Source organism: Protopterus annectens, chromosome 1.part1 (genome assembly GCF_019279795.1).
Source record: "Protopterus annectens isolate FY-2018-M chromosome 1.part1, PAN1.0, whole genome shotgun sequence".
Taxonomy (NCBI): Eukaryota; Metazoa; Chordata; order Ceratodontiformes; family Protopteridae; genus Protopterus; species Protopterus annectens.
The window spans coordinates 518,554,212-518,572,678 of NC_056726.1; the positions used below are offsets into that span (position 1 = coordinate 518,554,212).

Here is an 18,467-nt window from a genome sequence, read left to right on the forward strand (position 1 = left end):
CCAGCATGTCCTATTTATTTCAGTGCTGAGGTTCAAGTCTCTCGAGTGCGTAGCTCGATGGGATTTGGATTTTCTGAGGTGCAGCATGTTCATTAATTCCGGGTTGGACATGGCTTTATACGTCAGGCACAGATCGCCCCTGAACAGGTGGTATGCCACTGAGTAGAGCTGGAGTTTCTTTAACCGGGCAGCATATGGCATATGTTTGAGCCCTTTGATCCTCTTGGTGAGGTACTTTTGGGGTCTTTCCAGTTGCTGCAGGTGTCTGGTAAGGTACATCCCAAAGGGGCATTGTACTCAATTATGGGCCTGATGAGGGATGAGTAAAGAGGCACGATGACCTCCCCTGATCTAGATGTGAATCCCTTCATGATTAGGTGGGCTATATAAAATGTTTTTCTAACCACTTTGGCCACGTGGTTGTCAAATGAGAGACTGCTATCAACTTGGGTCCCCAGGTCCGTAATTACTTCTTCTATACTTAATGGATTACCACCTATGTGGTAATTTGTGGGCACTTTGTTTTTGCCAAAGGGGATGACTATACACTTTTTGGCGTTTAGCTTGAGGCCATGGCTCTGGCACCAGTTGTCTATTTCTATGAGGCCCTTTTGGAGGATGCTTATGTCAGCTGGAGAGTCGATTATGGTGCCCAGTTTGCAGTCATCTGCGAACTTGGTCAGCCACAGTCCTTCCGTGTTGGCCTGTACCTCTGAGAAATATATACCGAACAAGAGAGGTCCCAGGACTGAGCCTTGTGGGATGCCACTTGTAACTGGTTTGGAGTCTGACATGGATCCAGCAATTCTAACCATGTGGGTTCTGTCCTTGAGCCAGTTTGCAACCCATCTAGTGACATAGGGGTTTATATTTAAGCTGGTGAGCTAATCTATAATGCCCGAGTGGGGTATTGTATCGAAGGCTTTTGTGAGGTTCAGGTAGGCTGTGTGGACCACCTTCCCCTCATCAATGGCCTTGGTGACTGTTTCAAAGAAATCAACCAGGTTTAAGAGGCAGGATCTGCCCTTAACAAAGCCGAACTGGGTAGGATCCAGTGTCTGTAGGTCCCAAATATCTTTATTTATGAGGTCCATGATGATCCTTTCCATAGCTTTGCAGACCAAGCTAGTCAGGCTTATGGGGCGATAGTTTCCAGGATTCGTTGAGGCACCACCTTTGTGGAGAGGGACCACTGTTGCTGTACGCCACTCTTTGGGTACATATCCTGTAGTAAGGCTGAGATTGAACAGTAGTTTTATGTTTGGGTTTAGCTCTTCTTGGAGTTCATGTAGGATGCAGCCCGGGACACTGTCTGGTCCCATTGATGCTGTGTTTTTTGCTTTGGAGAGGGCGGCTCTTACCTGAGCATCTGAGATGTCAGGGGCAGCACTCTGCTGGGATAGATATTTGTCCTTTTGGTGGGGGGGGAGAAGTTTGCGCTGAACCTGTCAGCTAGGATGTTGGCAATATCTGTGGGTTCTGTGTATTTTTTGTCATTTTGGACTAATTCTGAGCATATCTGGGAATTCCCACCCAGGTTCCTAACATAACTAAAGAAAGCCTTGTGATTATCCTTAGTGTCCTGTGCAATTTTTCTCTCGAAGCTGGCCTTAGACGATTTTATGAGTGCCCGTAGTTTTTTGCTAATACTTATCAGAGATGCCTTCCCCTTTTGGGATTTTGCTCTATCATTTAGTAGCTTCCTCCTTCTATTGTATAGTTTGTTTATGGCTGGGGTCCACCAGACAGGATGTCTGCCTTTGGAGGATTGGGTCTTGGTTTTATTTGGGATTGCATGATCCATGCATTCCTGAAGGTGTTCATAGAATGCATTTATAAAGGATTCTGCGGTCTGGGCCGTATTTTCCACAGGCCCGGGGGCTTTGAAGGATTCCACCTCGGTTTTGAGGAGTGTGAAATTTGCTTTAGAGAAGTTTTTCACTGTGGTTTTCTGGGCAGGAGGTGGGGTCGGGATGTGAATATCCAGTGAGATTAGTTTATGGTCTGATCTTACCAGTGACGGATACACTTCTGGTCTGGAGCATAGAGTCCCCATGTTGGTGATGATCAGGTCCAGTTTGTTTTCCCTCCTTGTGGGAGTGGTAACAAGTTGTTCCATAGCATTTGAGTTTATAAATTCTAGGAACCTTTGGGCTAGGGTGTTGGAGCTAGAGTAATGCTCCCAGTCTATGTTTGGGTAGCTGAAGTCGCCCAATATAATGGTGTTTGGAGAGACCTTCATATTTTCCAGTGTTCTCAGGAAGGCCGAGTGGGGTTCCTGGGTTTAGGAGGGTGGTCTGTAGCAGGCTATAAACTGGAAGGCAGTTTTACCCACTGTTAGTTGCACATGGATAGTCTCTGATGCTTCGTGCTGTGTCACCAACCTGGAGGTGTGGGTATCTTTGATGAATATTGATACTCTCCCCTCCTTCTGTGGTTCGGTCCAAGTTTTGGGGCCGAAAAGCATGGTATGAGGTATAACCTGGTAGTGCTGGGGTGCTCTCGGGAGCCTTGAACCATGTTTCTGTTACTGCACAGATATCGATGTTCTCCATGCTAAGGAGAGTTTTGAGTGCGTGCATCTTGAGGTTTAGACTTCTGACGTTGAGTAGCATTAATCTTAGTTTTTTATCCCTTGTGATACCTATGGAGGTGGGTTTGTCTTTTGAGCCTTGCCTAAAAAAGGCACTATGGGGGTAGCAAGAGCCTTTGCCAATATCCGAAAGCCCAGGGGTGACAGGTGCAAGCTGTCCCTAGCGAAGCATCGTGGCTTGTTGAGCATGTCATCCCAGGCTGACAGGCATTGGATCCCCATTTGAATGTCTTCATATTGTGGCATCATTCTTGGTGAGGGTAAGATGCTACTCAAGGTCAGGGTCATACTGGCCTGGGCCACATGCTCAGAGAGCTCCTCTATGTCTCTTTTCATGTAGTCCAGGGAGGTACGTCTCAGGTCATTCACACCAGCATGGACAATGACCGAGTCATATTTGTACATGCCTTGGAGTGACCTGAGTGCTTGTGTTATGTGGCGGATCCTAGCGCCTGACAGGCAGCTCACCATGACCTTCTCCTTGTTCAGCCTGGTGAGCGGGACGTCAGTGTGCCTGATGACAGAGTCACCTATTACAAGTGTATCAGGTGTGTTGTTTAGCCTTAAGGGCTGTGACTGTTCGGCACACTGGCTTTGTGAGCTATGTGTTGCATGTGTTTTGTTTTGGGGTAGCGGTTGCTTGGGTGTCTGCTTTGGAGGTCTCTGCTGCTTAGGCAGATATTTATTTAGAGCCTTCAAGTACGTTTTTGTGTGTTTATGTGTTTGGTTTGCTGTCGTGGTAGGTCTATGTGAGACTGGAATTGTAGTGAGTGTGGTTTCCTTCTCCTCCTGACTGGTTACGCCAGTACTGAGTTGAGAGAGCTTAGCCTCCAGTTTGGCTATATGGATGCATCTCTCACATGTGTTGGAATTTGTTGGGAGGAGGAGAGGGTTGTCTGTGTACATGAGGCAGTTGTAACATTGCCTCAAGATTCCCAGATTCACCAGTTGGACCGGAGAAGAGATTGACAACTGACCTTTGGACATGCTAGAATAGTATTGGGAATTCCTTTATAATTGAAAAAAAGGGCCAATGGGGAACAAGGTACTCAAGGGGAGTTTGTGAGGGTGTAGTGCTTTTAATTTTTTAGTGCTGACTTATATAATAGCTTTAGTGAGCAAGTGCCAGGTAACTTAAATGCAATGTGTTACAGGTAACTTAAATGCAATGTGTTACAGGTAACTTAAATGCAAAAACGACAAACAGTAACTTTCTTTTAAGTGAAACAAGGAAATAAGTACAGTAAGCAATGCAGATATCACTAGGGATCCACAGAAGCGCTGAAAAGCCGCATTTTAGGTGGGCCTTTGTTTAGTTGCCTTTGTTTGTCTGGCGTGAGATAAGCCATCTGGGCAGTTGTATTTAAGCTTGCACTCAGGAATATTATCTCTTGAGAGGGTACTAGTTTTGATTTCTTTTCATTGACTGAGTACCCTAGGCATGTTAGAAGTCTTTTTTCACAAACGCCAGATGCTGTAGAAGAATGTCCTTGTTCTCTGCTTGAATTAGACAGTCATCCAAGTAAGGATATATTTGTATTCCTCTTTGTCTGCAGAATGCAAATGCTGGTGCCAGGCGCTTTGTAAAGACCCTGGGCACAGTAGATAAGCCAAAAGGCAGTGCGGAGAATTGGTAATACAAAACTTGCATTTTATCTGTCTTTGGCCTAGCACTCTTGTGTGGGGTCATTTACTGCACTGTTATAACTTGTTGATACTTGTTAACCTCTGCTATCTCTGAAAAACAAAAACAAAAAAATCTTGCTTTTTCCCACTTTTCTGAGATTTAAAAAAGTTCAGTTACAGGCTTGCTGTTCTTGAACTGTTTGTAAGTTTCTGTGAGGCTATTTTTTGCTTGGGCTAAAGGAAAGTCACTCTGTTGATCAGTGGCAGTGAAAAACATTGAGCAACCTGCCTGCCCCTGTGGGAGTGGTTACTGACTTGAAACTGTAGTTTTATTGGCCATTCTGGGTCAATTCCAAAACTCCTTCATCTTCCTCTCTTAAAACCTGGTTGCCTCATGGTTTTGGTGTCTTTTCAGGCTTGTTGGCTGTTGGTGAAGCACCCACCAAGAGGAGAAAATGCTGAGAGAAGAAAGGAGCCACTTTTGAGACTAAGTATTTTTCCTCTGTTTATTTGCTAAGTTTTTCTGCATAGCCGCCCATTTTGAGCATTTTCTGGCTTGTTAAATTTGATTTCTGCATTAGTAACTGTATTTAGAGCACAACCTAAAGCTGTTCACTGAATTTCCTGTTTGCACTTATTTTTAAAATCGTTTTTTTCTCAAAACTTGCATTTTATCTGTCTTTGGCCTAGCACTCTTGTGTGGGGTCATTTACTGCACTGTTATAACTTGTTGATACTTGTTAAACTCTGCTATCTCTGAAAAAACAAAAAAAAAAAAAAAATCTTGCTTTTTTCCCACTTTTCTGAGATTTAAAAAAGTTCAGTTACAGGCTTGCTGTTCTTGAACTGTTTGTAAGTTTCTGTGAGGCCATTTTTTGCTTGGGGTAAAGGAAAGTCTCTCTGTTGATCAGTGGCAGTGAAAAACATTGAGCAGCCTGCCTGCCCCTGTGGGAGTGGTTACTGACTTGAAACTGTAGTTTTATTGGCCATTCTGGGTCAATTCCAAAACTCCTACATCTTCCTCTCTTAAAACCCTCTTTTGCGTGGTTTTGCGCGTTTTTGAGCATAGCGCAACAGCGGGAAGCGCCGCCTAATTGGGTTTAAACTATTCCTGGCTCCACAAAGTCTGCTCTTCACTTTTTCCCTTAGAACTGCTCTATCTCTCAATTTAAACACTATATTCTCATTCTAAGGCTCTTCACTGGTCCAATTAAGTAATCCTACAAGTTAGCACTATTAAACCATAAGCACTACTTACTCTTATACTCTCTACGATTACCCTGTCATCTATTGGTCCGTCTTAAATTCAGTTTCCCTATTACTCTAGCATGTCCAAAGGTCAGTCAATGGTTTCCTCTCCAGTCCAGCTGGTGAATCAGGGAATTTTGAGGCAATGTTACAACTGCCTCATGTACACGGACAACCCTCTCCTCCTCCAAACAGGTTCAAATATATGTGAGAGATGCAACTATTTAGCCAAACTGGAGGCTGAGCTCTCTCATCTCAAAACTGGTGTAACCAGTCAGGAGGAGAAGGTAACCTCACACAACACAATTCCAGTATCACATAGTCCCACCACATCAGCGAACCAAACACATAAATACACAAAAACATACTCGGAGGCTCTAAATAAAAATCTACCTAAGCAACAGAGACCTCCAAAGCAGACATCCAAGCAAATGCTACCTCAAAACAAAACACACACAACACATGACCCACAAAGTCAGTGTGCCAAGCAGCCACAGCCCTTAAGGCTGAATAACACACCTGATACTCTTGTTATAGGTGACTCTATTGTCAGACACACTGACGTCCCACTCACCAGGCTGAATAAAGAGAAGGTCACAGTGAGCTGCCTGTTGGGTGCTAGGATCCGACACATAATGCAAGCACTCAGGTCACTCCAAAGCAAATACAAATATGACTCAGTCATTGTACATGCTGGTGTGAATGACCTGAGACAAACCTCCCTGGACTACATGAAAAGAGACATAGAGGAGCTCTCTGATCATGTAGCCCAGGCTGGTATGACCCTGACCTTGAGCAGCATCTTACCCTCATCTAGAATGATGCCACAGTACAAAGACAAAATGATCAATTTTAACAATTGGCTAAAATGTTGGTGTCATTCAAAGGGGATCCAGTGTCTGTCAGCCTGGGATGACATGCTCGACAAGCCATGTTGCTTCGCTAGGGACGGCTTGCACCTGTCACCACTGGGCTTTCGGATATTGGCAAAGGCTCTTGCCACCCCCATAGTGCCTTTTTTAGGCAAAGCTCAAAAGTCAAACCCACCCCCATAGACAGCACAAGGAACAAGAAACTAAGGGTAATGCTGCTAAACGCCAGAAGTCTTACCCTCAAGATGCACGCACTCAAAGCTCTCCTCAGTATGGAGAACATCGATAGCTGTGCAGTGACAGAAACCTGGTTCAAGGCTCCAGAGAGCACCCCAGCACTACCAGGCTATACCTCATATCATGCTTTTCGCCCCAAAACTCAGACCGAACCACAAAATGAGGGGGAGTTTCCATATTTATCAAGGATATCCACACCTCCAGGTTAGTGGCATTGCACGAAGTATCGGAGACCATCCATGTGCAACTAACAGTGGGCAAGACTGCTTTTCAGTTTATAGCATCCTACAGACCACCCTCTCAAAGTCAGGAATCCCATTTGGCTTTCCTGAAAACATTGGAGAACATTAAGATCTCTCCGAACACCATTATATTGGGCGACTTCAACTACCCAAACATTGACTGGAAGCACTACTCAAGCCCCAGCACCTTAGCCCAAAGATTCCTGGAAATTATAAACTCAAATGCTATGGAACAACTAGTCACCACTCCCACAAGAGGGGACAACATACAAGACCTGATCATTACCAACATGGGGACTCTATGCTCCACACCAGAAGTGTATCCCTCATTGGTAAGATCAGACCATAAATTAATTTCACTGGATATCCACATCCCGACCCCACCCCCCAGCCCAGAAAACCACAGTGAAAAACTTCTCAAAAGTGAACTTCTCACTTCTCAAAACCGAAGTGGAATCCTTCAAGGCCCCAGGGCCAGTGGAAACTACAGCCCAAACTGCAGAATCCTATATAAATGCATTCTACGGACATCGCCAGGAATGCATGGATCATGCTATCCCAAACAAAACCAAGACCCAATCATCCAAAGGCAGGCGTCCAGTCTGGTGGACCCCTGCCATAAATAAACTGTACAACAGAAGGAGGAAGCTACTACATGATAGAGCAAAATCCCTGATAGGGAAGGCATCTCTGATCAGTACTAGCAAAAAATTACGATCCCTCATAAAATCCTCCAAGGCCAGCTTCGAGAGAAAAATTGCACAGGACACCAAAGACAATCATAAGGCTTTTTTCAGTTATGTTAGAAACCTGGGATGCAACTCCCAGACTTGTTCAGAGTTGATTCTAAATGACAAAAAAAAAAACACTGAACCCACAGACATCGCCAATATCCTGGCAGACAGGTTCAATGCAAACTTCTCCACCCCCTCCCCTCCCAAAAGAGCAAGTATCTATCCCGGCAGAGGGCTGCCTCCCAAACATCTAAGATGCTCAGGTGAAGGCTGCCCTCTCCAAAGCAAAAAACACTGCTTCCATGGGACCAGATGGCGTCCCAGGTTGCGTCCTATATGAACTACAAGAGGAACTAATCAAATAAAATAGCTATACAATCTCAGCCTCACTACAGGATATGTGCCCACAGAATGGCATACAGCAACAGTGGACCCAATCCACAAAGGTGGAGCCTCTACGGACCCTGGAAACTATCGCCCCATAAGCCTGACTAGCTTAGTCTGCAAGGCTATGGAGGAGATCATCATGGAGCTCATAAACAAAGACATTGGGGACCTACAGACACTAGATCCTACCCAGTTCGGCTTTGTCAAGGGCAGATCCTGTCTTTTGAACCTGGTTGACTTCTTTGAAACAGTCACCAAAGCCATAGATGAAGGGAAGGTAGTCCACACAGCCTATCTGGACCTTGCAAAGGCATTTGACACAATACCCCACTTGGGCATCATAGATAAGCTATCCAGTTAAACCCCTATGTCACAAGATGGGTCGCAAACTGTCTCAAAGACAGAACCCACAGAGTGAGAGTTGCTGGAGCCATGTCAGACTCGAAACCGGTCACAAGTGGCGTCCCACAGGGTTCTGTCCTGGGACCACTCTTGTTCGGTATATACTTTTCCGAGGTACAGGCAAATGTGGGAGGACGATGGCTCACCAAGTTCGCAGACGACTGCAAACTGGGTGCCATAATCAACTCTCCAGCTAACACAAACATCCTTCAAAAAGGTCTCACAGAGACAGATAACTGGTGCCAGCGCCATGGTTTAAAGCTAAATGCCAAAAAATGTATAGTCATACCCTTTGGCAAAAACAATGTGCCCACAAATTACCACACAGGCAGAAACCCATTAAGTACAGAGAAAGTTATTAGGGACCTGGGGACCCAAGTTGATAGCAATCTCTCCTTTGAAAACCACATTGCCAAAGTGGTTAGAAAGACCTTCTACATAGCCCACCTCATCACGAAGGGTTTCACATCTAGATCAAGAGAGGTAATCGTGCCCCTTTATTCATCCCTCATCAGGCCCATCATAGAATACAATGCCCCTTTTGGGATGTACCTTACCCGACACCTACAGCAATTAGAAAGACCCCAAAAGTATTTCACCAAGAGGATCAAGGGTCTCAAACAGATGCCATATGCTGCTCGGTTAAAAAAACTCCAGCTCTACTCAGTTGCATACCGCCTACTTCGAGGCGATCTATGCCTGACATACAAAGCTATGTCAAAACCAGAATTAATGGACATGCTCCACCTCAGTAAATATAAATCCCTTAGAGCCACACGCTCGAGGGACTTGAACCTCAGCACAGAAATAAATAGAACGTGCTGGAGGGACAGGTTCATAACCCAGAGGCTCCCTTCGCTCTGGAATAGAATTCCAGTTCATGTGAGGCAGAGCACCTTACTGAATCTCTTCAAGAAGAATCTCGATAAGTGGATGGGGGATCGTAGGTTTGTCCCAGGGATTACTCCCGTGTCACTATTAGACAGAGGCACAGTAAACTAAACCTTTAAAAGGGCACAGTATTCTCAAATCAAGGGGTGGCATAAGCCATACAGAATCGGGCTAGACTTATAATTGCCCCAGGGCAGATAGCCTAGTATGAACCTATGAACCTATGAACCTATTGAGCCAGCCTTGAATCTGAGGTATCTTCTGCATATTTGTCTGATTGGGACATGCAGGTATGCCTCTTTTAGGTCCAAAGTCGCAAACCAAGCATTCTTGCCCAGCATGGGCAGAAGCTGCTGCAAAGTCAACATCTTGAATTTTGGTATATCCAGGAATGTGTTCAGAATAGATATGTCCAGTATTGGCCTCCAGGCCTTGTCCTTTCTGGGTACCAAGAACAGTCTTGAGTAAAATCCTTGTCCCTGCTCTTGCTCTGGTACTTGTTGAATGGCCCCCATGTCCATGAGGGATGAGACTTGTTTTTGTGGCTCTGACCATTGATTTTTTGGCAGATCTGGCCAGCTGTTTGTCTTTGGCAGGGTATGGAAATGGAACTTGTAGCCTTGTGACACGATATTTACAACCCACTTGTCCTGGGTTATAATGTACCAGTTTTGAGAAAAAAAGTGCTAATTTTCCCCCTAAGGGTGCTGCCAGGAGATAAGTGCTTGGTGCAGGCAGGGGGAAGTCATTGGGACTGTTTCCTGTATGGCTGTGATTTGTCTTCTCCAACTTTGGAGGTAGAAGCACCCCATTGCTTTGACCTGTATGAACCTTGCGCCTGGGATCTGCCTCTAGGGCATCTGGATCTGCCCCTTTGAGGTCTGTCTGACACAGGAAAGGACCAATTCTTTGTTAGCCAGTGTCTACTAAACTTAGGTAGCTGTACTTGTAAAAGATATTTGACTGTTTGCATAGATTTAGCTTTGTCCTCCATTTTCTTTAACACCTCTTCTGCCTTAACACCAAACAAATTATCATGCTGTAAAGGTGCATCTAATAATTTAACTTTGACATGATCAGGCAGATTTTGTTCCTTTAACCAAGCATGCCTCCTAATTACAGAGCCCGTAACTGCAGCCCTGCAGGAGGCCTCCAAAGAATCAAAACCACATTACAAAGTATGCTTTCCAACTTGTTCAGCTGCATGCAATAAATCCTGCATTTCCTTGTTTTCTGCACATTCAGAGTTTAACAACATTTTCTGTTTAAGCAATGCCATGACATGTTGCTGATGTTTGAGCATATGAGACTGACAGTTTAAGGCCCTTATAGCCAAGGTAGCAGATGTGTAAACCTTTTATCCCCATCTATCCAGTGCCCTAGAATCTCTGTCAGAGGGGGTAGGGTTTTTTGCAGCGGAAGCCTTAACTCCTTTGGGACCCTGAGAAATGGCTTCTGGGTCTGCAGCAGGGTTTTTAAAAAGGAATTTATGAGAGTCAGGAACCCTGTAATATCTGTCAGGCTTAACAGGATCTGGAGGTAAGGAGTCAGGGGTAAGACTAGACTCCGAAAACACTTCATCTACAATGTCTAACACAGGTGGAATGGCTAGTGGCCTGTGTTGAGGTAGTAAAAGGAAATCCCTGAGCCTCTTTTTAGATTCTGAAAAATCTTGGCTCTCCCAGCAGAAATGCTCCCTCATGGTATACAAGGTTTCCCCAAAAGAATAGTCCTCTGGAGGAGAAGCTGAAGGTATAGATTCTTCAGCATCAGAATCCTCATAGGTGGGGAAGATAATATTCCTAATCAGAAGAGGAATTAGAAGAAATGGAAACCTGATCTGAAGATTCATAGTCAGTCTCTTGCCTAGGCCTGTTATCAGGAGGGGGATGGGAAACCCTGATCAAGGTAATCAAGTCTTCGGCCATTTTGAGCATCTGTTTTCTAGACATAGACGCCTGACCACGTGGCTCTTGAGTTTGTTTCTTTGCTTTAGAAGGTGCTTTAGTCTTTGCCTTTGAAGCTGAAGTTGGTTTAATATGAAGATGTTTAGGCCTGAATACATCCACAGAAGCCGGTGCCTGCGCAGCGGCTCCAGACTCATCTAAAGGAATATTATCCGAGGCTCCAATACCTTGAGTTTCCAGCGGCATGGCCGACTCCACGTGGGAGTCGGTAGTGGCCTGCGACTCTAAAGTAGCGGGCGTCAGGGGCTGCGAAAGCTGCTCACTGAGAACAGGCGAACCAGCGACTGGCTTAGGAGAAGCTCCGTTGTCGGTTTTGGGTCTCTGTTGTTTATCTCGCTCCTTTTCTTTGCATTTTTTGTGAACTCCCGTAGTCGGATGGCTATCCAATGACATTTCTGGATAATTAAACTGGCGTCCAAAATAGTTTAAAGCAAAATCATACCGGCGCTTAATAGTGTGATGGTTAAATCTAGCACAAAACCGACAACCAGAAACATTGTGATCAGGGCCTAGGCAAGGAATACAGTAAGAATGAAAATCCTTATGAGGTATTTGCCTTCCACAAGAAATGCAATTATTTACTTTTTCTGACATCGGTCTGGAGCAGGAAAAAAGTTTCCCCAATAGGGGACTTAGCTTTATTGAAGACTTCGGATCCGAAACTCAAACACGAAAATCTCAGGAGTCGGCCGACAGGCACTTGCGAACTGCTTCTGCTTCGGGCACCGCGTGGCAAGAAAGACTGAAGAAAATGGGGTTGGCTGCTTCTTTTATACCCCTGACGACCTGACGTCAGGGAAGGGGTGACAGCAGCCGACGCAGGACCCAAGACTTTGGAATTCAGGCCGGCTGAGGGCAATCTGCCAGCAGGATAACCCAAAAGTAATGACTGCAACAATGAAACATGAAGAACATCAGATATGGCCCGCAATAAGAAACTACCACCTAGGGCATAGCTAGGTTGCTAGTAGGATCAAAAGACAGGAAGCATATGTCTGCAAGGATCTGGAGTGAGAGGACTCTAGGGGAAATCATAACTGAGGGAGCAGTGGCATGAGGTCTTGGTCCAGAGGAAGCCATTAAGGCAAGAAAGTTCTGAATATCTGCATGGAATTGCCTATACAAATATTTTTACATTAAGGAGAGAAAGAATACATAGGATACACCAAGGAGCAGCCAACACTTGTTGGAGGTGTTCTAGGGAGGAGATGGGCACTTGGGATAATTTTTTCTGGGACTGCAAGGATTTGCAAATATTAAAGGAAGTATAGGAATGGCCCTGGGGTGCTGTCACAGGACAAGAATCTTACAAAGGAACTTTTTTGATCAACTGGGATCCAGAATTTAAGACCAGGGGTCATTTGAAAGCTATCATCACCCTCCTTAAGATAGCCAGAAAAAAGGCAATCACTTGCAGGTGGAAGTCACAATGTAAACAAAGTTAGGATGCCGTTATGGAGATTATACAAGACATAAGAGTGTTAGAGATCAGGTCTCTGAAGAAGGGGAATGGAAAGATAACCCTAAAGTAGGAGAAGTGGCAGGCAGTCGTGGCATCTGACAGACAAGGGGCACGGAGCAGAGGTGAATAGATAAAGTGGAAAGATAACCCTAAAGTAGGAGAAGTGGCAGGCAGGTGTGGCATCTGACAGACAAGGGGGCACGGAGCAGAGGTGAATAGATAAAGTGGAAAGATAACCCTAAAGTAGAAGTGGCAGGCAGTCGTGGCATCTGACAGACAAGGGGGCACGGAGCAGAGGGGAATAGATAAAGTGGAAAGATAACCCTAAAGTAGGAGAAGTGGCAGGCAGTCGTGGCATCTGACAGACAAGGGGGCACGGAGCAGAGGTGAACAGATAAAGTGTTTAGAAAAGGTGATGTGGAGGACACAAGAGGTGGAACAGGGGAATTTTTCTTAACTGGGACAGAGCAGAAGAATTGATTAGAATACTAATTAACATTAAAAGCAAACTGAAGTTTTTAGTGAACAGTGTAAATGATTACTATGAGGGGATGTGAAGGAAGGTTATAATACAAAGTATGGTAAAACACTAATGAACATATACAGTGCCTAAGGTGTTTTGAAAAATTTAATGGATTGCACATGCCTGTATTGGGTGATGTACAATGGACGCATAAGAGAAAGGGGAACATAAACTAAAAGAGAAAACAAAGGTCAGCTGTCAGCATAGAAATATGTGTACTTTACATGAAAACTATATACATTGTATAGAAGTTGATGATTAAATAAAAACTGACAAGCTAAAAAAAAGGGCTTGGCAGTAACCAAAGGGTATTCCATAGGATGGTATAATAAACAAAAGTAAAATAACATTAATTGCACAGTTTGCATTCAGATGCTTCTTTGTGTTCACATGGAATAAATGTTACGAAGTAGAACATATTCATGTTATGGAAATCTCTTTGCTTGACATCCTAGCAACAACAATCTGAAATAATTACATCTTGACAGTACTGCCACTTTTTTAATTGTGCCCCTCTCTCAATGTTCTTTGTACTACCCTAACCACTAACTATATTTTGTACAGACTTAGCACATCCAGACACAGTGACTGAGGTGCTGCATATCACGGATCTCATTCCTTCCCAAGGCTCTTCTATCTTTTCCTTTTATAGATATACCAGATTATCTTGTTTTCTTTTGTGTTCTCACATTTGGACAAAATACATATGCATTGTTTTACAAGTATGTTTTATATGCATATTCATTTATAATGTGACATTTCTTATGGTATGCTTCTATGCCTTTAATAAGGATGTAAAACATCATTGTCATATGATGACAAGTTATTTTAAGGGGTGTGTTGTTGGGAGGTTAACATTTTCTGAAGAAGTTCACGAAGAATAAATTTAGATGAAAGTGCTAAGGATTTTGTTCACTCCTTCATTTTCCAGACTGCCTTTGGTTCGTTTGTTCATTTTCTGAGTTTGTTGTGCTTTTCACGTTTTATATCTTGCTTTCTTCTTACACTTTACTCATATTAGTCCATCCTTCTTAACTTTTCAATTAACCAGATATATATATTCACCATAGTTCCAGTATTATTAGCTTCCTATGCACCTTTCATAGAACTAATTATAACTATGGTAATGACTATGTTGTCTCAAAGAACTGTAAGAGACTCCCATATTACACTGCTTGTATTTTCCACTCTGTATTCATTACACAGCTCTTCTCCTAAGGCTTTCTCTGTACATGTGGTCTGCCAACATGGACATATACAGTTAACATAGCAAAATAAATAAAAAAATAAAGCAGTATGCCAACTATAAGCTACAGCTTCTCATTAAACTGTTTCAGATGCTTCACTTCTTGAGTAAAATAATATAACCCTGGTTAAGATGTTTTCCATTTCCCCTTGGTATCATACCAGCTGTCTGGTGGGTGTGCAGTTCATAATGAGTCATCAGTGGAGCAAACTGATATTTCTGTACGTAAACTACTGATCCAGGTATGCAGTGTTATTAAATGCAGTAAGGAAATGGTCAATTAACAAACAAATAAAAAACAATCCCTGAAAATAAAAAAGCAGCAACAACCAATATGAAATGCTGTATCCATTTTTATACAGTAAAGTTTCAATGCTTACCGACTGCGAGTATGTTGATTTCCTGTGCCCAACATCTGTTGCTGTAACAACGACCTTTGGCCTTTCTACACTTCTACAGCGGACTGTCTTGTGAGATGGAGGGGTGATGGGACTGCAAGATGCTGAACGAGGACAAATGGGGATGACTAGAATGTTTAAGTATTGAGGAAGGAAGGAATGAAAAAATATGGCAGCAGGAGAGGTAGTGGGAGAGAAAAGAAAGCAGCTGTTATACTAACAAATAAGCAAAAGACCCACAGACCAGAACCATCACTTGCTGCAATTTTCTTTGTTTTTGCCAATTATGTTGGCATAAATCTTTATGTGCAATCTGATACATTGATATAACAGTTGTATTACAGGATCAGTGCTATGCAGGAAAAACTACTGCACACAAACATCCCGTAATAACTAATGTAAGGTTTTCCAACATAGGTGCTACACAGGTCTGAGACTTCCAATACTTAAACTTCAAACAAAATCAAAATCAGCAAAGATGAGATGATGTGATCCTGGTTAGTAGGTATAAAATTCCATGCATTTCACTGTACAAAATGTTTGGGATATGAAATTTCAAGTGTACTCTAGTACATCATCACTCAACTGTATATTATATTCATTCATTCAATCATTCAACAAAAGGATGACAAACATATCGCTGTAATAACACATATTAAGATCAGGCCACAGTCAATGCAATCCTTCCAGTATTATACAGTAAAAAAGCCAATTCAACTTCCTGGACAGACATTCTCTACTAATTGATACAGAATTTATAGTTGCTGCCTTACAGCTCTCAGTTCCCCAGTTCAGATCTCATCTCAGGTGCCTTCAATGTAGAGCCTGCACATCCTCCATATATACCCATGGAGTTTTCACCAGGTGCTTTGGTTTCCTCTTGCATTCTAATGATGTGTTGTTAGTCTGTAGGTGTACATGTGTTTTTTGTGTGTGTTTGTGTGTGTGTTTGTATAGGATTAGTTTCTCTGCTTTATGTCCATTAACTGCCAGGATAGGCTCAAGCTCTCTCTGAGACCCTGAACAATCTGAGAAAGAAGGAATAAATTACTAAGGTGTATTTCCACATAGCATGTCAAAACTGCTACCAACCTTGGTGCTTCACATTCATTTAAAACTTTGTCAAGAGTGTAGCTCCAATTTTATTCTTCCATTTTGGACAAAACACTAGAATAAATATTTCATCAAACATTGTCTCCACTATGATTTCATATGGATTAAGACAGGAAACCAAAGGACCTGCAGGCAGGGATAGACTTCAGTCCTCCATATGGTTACCTTTGACAAACCAAACAGGAAAAGGAAATAAACTCCTGTATTTATGAATGCTCTTTACTTATTAGGGTACAGCCATAACTAGCAAAGTCTATCTCAGCCATTCACTGTACAAAGTTCATTGTCTTTCACTAATCTGACAAAGGTTCTACATTGTCAATGGTAAGGCTAAGGCAGGAAACTCCCTTTTCTCCTCTTAACCCTTTCCTCTAGTACCTCATTGCAGGGACTACTATTTCTGCTGTGGCAGTCACATGAATCTTCAAACAATTCCAAACTCTGCTACAAAAAATTTGGAAAAATTCTTTGTTCAAATGCTACAAATATAATGTTACTTGGAAAAGGGGCAGCCCCACACATGCAGAATCCCTCAGTTAAATACATTTAGCCTGATATATAAATACTCAGGAACTAATGTATTTTGAGGGTGTTTCTACCATAAAGTGGATGAAGAAAATCCAAAAAAACTGCACACAAGCATCAACATCGTAAATATGTATAAAATACTTTACTGAAAAAAAACATGCAGTACACATGTGCCACCTTGGGCATGATCCCCTTCTGCTGCTTGACCAGTGGCAGAGAGTAACTCATCCCACGTGCAAGAATTGAGCGTTCGCTAGTGATCAATCCACTTGAGCAGGCTGAATTCAGTTTACACTCAAATCCCATTCTATAACTCCCCATGTTCAACACTACAGTGCACAAATCATGCCATCTGTATTCTTGAACCAAAACTCTGCAAATCCCCCCCCCCACCTAAAATTCTTATAACCTTACATGATGTTCAGAACCCAATTCAAACTACATCTTGTTAAATAAGCCCAATGGAATCACATTCCCCTCAGACCACATCACCAAATGGCATCCAGACCCACTAAGCTAATGTATTCAACCTTACTTTACAACCTACAGTATATAACCCTGTAAGACAATACCCCCCAATCGCATTCCCCTTCTTTCAACCCACACAGTCCAGTGTGTGTTATCATGTTGTGCACTGGCTAAAAGCATATATACATCTAAGCATGAGAACTACAGAAAATTGTGAAATGTGCCAAGCCAGGGACACCACAAAAGGACATTCCAAAAATGACTCATTGCAAAAGGCCAATAAAGTCAGCTCTAGCAACGTTTGAACATTTTATGGCCAAATTATCGTGTTTATTACTAAATACTTCACATTTCTAAGGTAACTGATCACTTACTTTATTATTTTTAAGTTAATCCCTGTGTCAGCCTTGGATTCACAGTGAAGCTAAGAAGAAAGGACATGCTACATTTTATAAGCAAGTCATATTAGGACATTCTGAAGCAGGGGTTGAATTTATGCCAAAACAGAGGTCTATTAATTTTCCTGCTCATCATAAACAGCTAGGAAAAGTACACAATGAAGAAAAATTCACATACATTCTCCACACAAGCAAGATATTGGACCCTTATGTCTATATCCATCTGTTTTGTCATATCACCCTATGACAGCAACTAAATACGCTCAGCTCTCCAGCTGCAGTCAAGTGCACAATTTAGTTCCAGTGGAGTTAAGCAATTTGCTCTTTGTGCGCATTTCTAACACAACCTCCTATATCTTGCCTAGATCTGCAAATGTTACAGCAGAGTGAAGATATGGGCTTTAAATGCATCAAAATTCTACATATCAGCTGTAACATGTGTACATGCACAAGTACAGTATCCCAGAATCCATACTCCAGTCCATAAAATGTAATATAGAAATACACCTCTCATCACATTCCCATGTGAAGAGTGTTAACTGAAAATATCCTTTGCAAATAATTTAAATACTTCATGCAACACTGCTGAAAAAAAAGCTAAAACTTTTACTTCTCCCTTGTGTTTTAGTGAACCAGCCTTCAAGGGGAGTAAACATTTTTCTTTCAAATCCAAGCATATGTTATGTAAGATTTCATTTTCAATTAACCAATCGATTTACATTTTCTTAAAGAAACGCTGTTATTAAATTAATTCATGCTTTATACTGCTCTAAACTATGTTAGCCTAACAGAAGTACAAATTACAAAAGAAAAGAAATACATAATTTTTAAAATAATATTATATGCAATATTAGTACTGCTAGCAGTATTTCCTAATGTTAATTAATCAGACAGTTCTAAGGCATTTCTATATTAAACCCCCTAGGAAATAAGGTATTACACATAAATATACATCTAGCTTCCATTTGCTATAATTTTAAAATACTGTCCCTCCTGCTAGGTAAATACAGCTTACCAATAATTAAAACTCTGAAGGTATTAAAGATTCCATCATGAATTTTCCATATCATGTACAACAACTACACTTGCTACATTCTTAATTTTAACATCATGACCATGCATACTAACCCTA

General features: G+C 42.4%; 1 protein-coding gene across 1 annotated transcript in view; it reads right to left on the bottom strand.

Moving 5' to 3' along the window:
• The window catches only part of MAP7 (microtubule associated protein 7), a 1,390,439-nt gene that overhangs the window by 439,365 nt on the left and 932,607 nt on the right, over positions 1-18,467 (bottom strand). Inside the window, exon 13 of the mRNA XM_044076419.1 lies at positions 14,811-14,956. Coding sequence (XP_043932354.1) covers positions 14,811-14,956 — 146 coding nt within the window. The remainder of the gene's footprint in view (positions 1-14,810; positions 14,957-18,467) is intronic.